Source organism: Staurois parvus, unplaced genomic scaffold, assembly GCF_062004578.1.
Source record: "Staurois parvus isolate SC_StPar_1 unplaced genomic scaffold, SC_StPar_1.0 ptg000022l, whole genome shotgun sequence".
NCBI classification, from domain to species: domain Eukaryota; kingdom Metazoa; phylum Chordata; class Amphibia; order Anura; family Ranidae; genus Staurois; species Staurois parvus.
Window position 1 is genome coordinate 2,198,638 of NW_028317818.1, and position 3,414 is coordinate 2,202,051.

The 3,414-nt window shown below is 33.9% G+C and overlaps 1 protein-coding gene across 1 annotated transcript; it reads right to left on the reverse strand.

Annotated features, from left to right (window-relative positions):
* Positions 1 to 917: 917 nt before the first annotated feature.
* Positions 918 to 2,825, reverse strand: LOC149472149 (hemoglobin subunit beta-2-like). The gene is made up of 3 exons (XM_089691698.1): positions 2,665 to 2,825; positions 2,181 to 2,403; positions 918 to 1,143 (listed from the first exon to the last, which is right to left on the reverse strand). Exons 1-3 carry the CDS (start codon positions 2,754 to 2,756, stop codon positions 1,015 to 1,017), a joined length of 444 nt encoding a protein of 147 aa, XP_089547824.1. The 5' UTR covers positions 2,757 to 2,825; the 3' UTR covers positions 918 to 1,014.
* Between the last annotated feature and the right edge of the window lie 589 nt (positions 2,826 to 3,414).

Below are 3,414 nucleotides of genomic sequence, written 5' to 3' on the forward strand. Positions count from 1 at the left end.
TGTGAAAGACTATTGACATCCATGAGGCAATACTAGAGCTCTGTGAGACCATTCTGAATGTAAGATGGTCAATGTGAGTTGGTAAGCGGCCATTTGGTTGTCACTTTGGGTGAGGCTGCATGCTGAGCACACCCTTTACACTATACATTGGAAGAGTGATTGAAGCACTATTTTTGCACTTGATGGGACTTCACCAGACACTTTCTTAAGATTTATCAGTATAAATCTCCTCTGTTCTTTTTCTTTTGTTAGTTAGATTGCACATTGGGATTTATTGATTTGTATTCAAACACTGTGTTCATTTATAATTTTTTGTTTTCACCATTATATGTTTTCAAGTGAGTGCAATACACTGTTACTTTGATATTTATATTGGAGGGGATATCTTTTTTTTGTGTTTGCGACCTATATTGTTATTGTTATAGGCACATTTTGTGTGTGTTTTTTAATATATTTTTTCTTATGAACTTTGGAGCTTGCAGCACAGAGTGGCACCATTTCACTTTAAAAACAGTTAAACTTACACTTTGCTAAGTGTTGTGTCACATTTACTTAATGCACTTTATATAATTCTTCACTTATTTTGTACATTGTTTATGTTTTACTTCAAGGTTTTTGTTAGTCATGCTTATTCTGATGTATTTAAATTTATATAAAACTTTGTAGGTTGCTGCTATAGTTTTTCATACTTAGTGTACAGGAGGTACATTTCTTGAGCAGCAGCTGGGCACATTTAGATTTAGTTCACATAGGTATTACTTGAGAACGAGTGTTCTATATACCTCTTAGGATTGTTTAAATATTTTACTATATTAATAATAAATATGAATCATTTTATAAACCCATAATTCCCACAGACTCTTGGTAAAAGATACGGTTTGTGTGTTGATAATTGAATATTAATAATTAAAAACACATTTGATTTATGCATTGAAAGCTTTATTGAAAATGAATGATTACAATGGCATTTTCAGCAAGTAATGATGTTAAGTCTCTGCATTTTGAAATGTGGACTTAGTGGTATCCATGGCTCAGAGCAGCCACCAAAACGTTGTTGAATTTCTCCCAGGCAGCCTGGACTTGAGGGGTGAAGGCACCTCCAAGTTTGGCAGCCAAGACAATCACCAGCATTTGGGCAAGACGCTGTGGAAACAAAAAAGCCATGACTAAATTATATTTTGTTTTGTCATACCCTATTGTTCAACAAGGCCAAATAAATTACCAGTAACATAAAACACTTAACAACATTTTGTGTGGATCTGCTGCTTAACACTTGAAAAGGAATGGTCTACCAAAATCAGCCATCTTGTATTCATGCCAGAATGGCAAATGTATTAAAATACAGTAAAATTCATTATTTCTATACTTTTCTGAATCTGAGAGCATGTTTAATGTTGAACACAGCTTTGTGGGTCTGGAATTTAGTAATTTGTTATAAATACAAAAATATAAATACCGTACATAATTTCTGGGTTTTAAGTTATTAGAGTTAACCAAACATTTGCTACTCTACTCTTGACAAGCTAGTATTATATTTAAACACACCCTATTATTCATTATGTTGGGATCTTTAAGGGATACCAGTAAGTCACACCATCTACCTTTTCTAAAATTGTTTTTCTTTTATTAGACATACAAACAAAACATTGTATTTAATTAGAAACAAAAACATTTTCATACAGGTATATATGTCTTTTTTTTTTAGCATCAATACCAATAGTTCATATACAGTGTATATGTATATATATAGTATGTATATAGTGTATATATTCATATACATACACAGATCCACATACAGTAAATATCACCATCAGAGAGACATATATCCTGTATATTGAAATTGAATAAATATTCAAGTGTGGGAATGCTGTCATGTAAATGAATAATAAACTAAAAGATGTGCATAATCTTATGAAAATGTTTTGCTCAGCTAAAATACAATTATTACATTGTATGTGTAATGCAAGCAAAACAGATTTAGAAAATTTAAATGGTGTTATGACTTTCCAGTATCCTTAAAAATCATAATATAATTAATAATTTGGTCTGTTTGACTGTGGACACTGTGTATACTCTGGTTCTATACAGCTGTCTCCACTCCTAAATATATATATTTTTCATAATAAAATATTAACCCTGTAATTTCTGCAATAACAGCAAAAGAATTGCAATAAACTTACCTTAAAGTTCTCGGGATCCACATGGAGGTCAACAGCATGTTCTCTGCTGAGCTTAGCCAGAGTGCCCTTCACGTTATCCATATTCTGAACAGCGTTTCCAACGGCTCCGAGCACCTTCTTGCCATGGCCACGGACATTGGCATTAGAAGAGATGGCACTAGCACTGGACAGGTTCCCAAAGCTGCTGAAATACCTCTGGGTCCAGGGATACACGATAAATAGCCTAAAGGATAGGTAAATGATCAGTTTGTTAATGGCATGTTCATCAATGATTCATTGGGCACAATTTCTGTAATTATTTGAAGCTCCCATAAAGCAGTATGTTACAAAGACAGAAGCTTTATATGTGCAAAAATGTATGAAATACATTTTACAGCTACGTTTAAAGATTTTAGTCCTGCTACATTTTATAATTACAGCTATAGAAAGACCATGTCTGATGTTACATCGCTTTTATTAAGTAAAAGATAAACATTTTGCTTACCTGGTCAGGGCATCAGCACCATCCTGCTCTTGGTTGACCTTTGACCATGTTGAGGTGATGGCAGATTTCTCTTCGGCTGTCCAATGGACCATTTTAGCGATGAGGTTTAGCTGTTGCTGGGGATTCAACAGAGAAGTTTAACTCTTCTGCTCATTTGAGGTATTAACCCTGATTTATAGTCATCTTTGCCAAGTCACACCTAGTATGGTTTCTGCTGTGTCATGGCAACTCCACCCTGCTCTTCATATCTGCTCGGATGAGTTGAATCCATTTTCTGCTGTAAATTCTTAATATATTTTTTCCCATACATCCAACAATAGTTTACAGGTAATTGTTTTGTTGTACATAACTTTTGAATGCATGCTGATATTTTTAGTGCATGACAATTGTAATTTTTGAAGTGGTAGTAAAGTGTGTAGGAAAAAAAATGTCCTCTGAAAGATAATGTCATAATGTGCTAGTATGCATTGCAGAACTAGCACATTATGAGAGACTTAACTTAAAGTGGTTCTAAAGGTTCATTTTTTTTTGTTTTTCTTTAATTCCTTCCGATGGCCATGCACATATACAGTATACGGCCTCTCAGAGTGTGCTGCCCAAGACTTTGTAGTAACCTGCAATCTTGCAATGTATGCAATCTTAGGCTCTGCATACAGATAATTTAGTTCATTACTAATTCCTTTTAATATAATTGTAAAATGTCAGCAGCCAAAGACACTCATTTTGCATCACTACTGATCATTCACAGTC

Excerpts from the sequence above, each read along its gene's own strand:
- LOC149472149 (XM_089691698.1), bottom strand. The coding sequence starts at position 2,756 with ATGGTCCATTGGACAGCCGAAGAGAAATCTGCCATCACCTCAACATGG. Across the intron at positions 2,404-2,664 it reads GGTGCTGATGCCCTGACCAG|GCTATTTATCGTGTATCCCT; the intron begins GTAAGCAAAATG and ends CCTATCCTTTAG. Across the intron at positions 1,144-2,180 it reads TGGATCCCGAGAACTTTAAG|CGTCTTGCCCAAATGCTGGT; the intron begins GTAAGTTTATTG and ends TTGTTTCCACAG.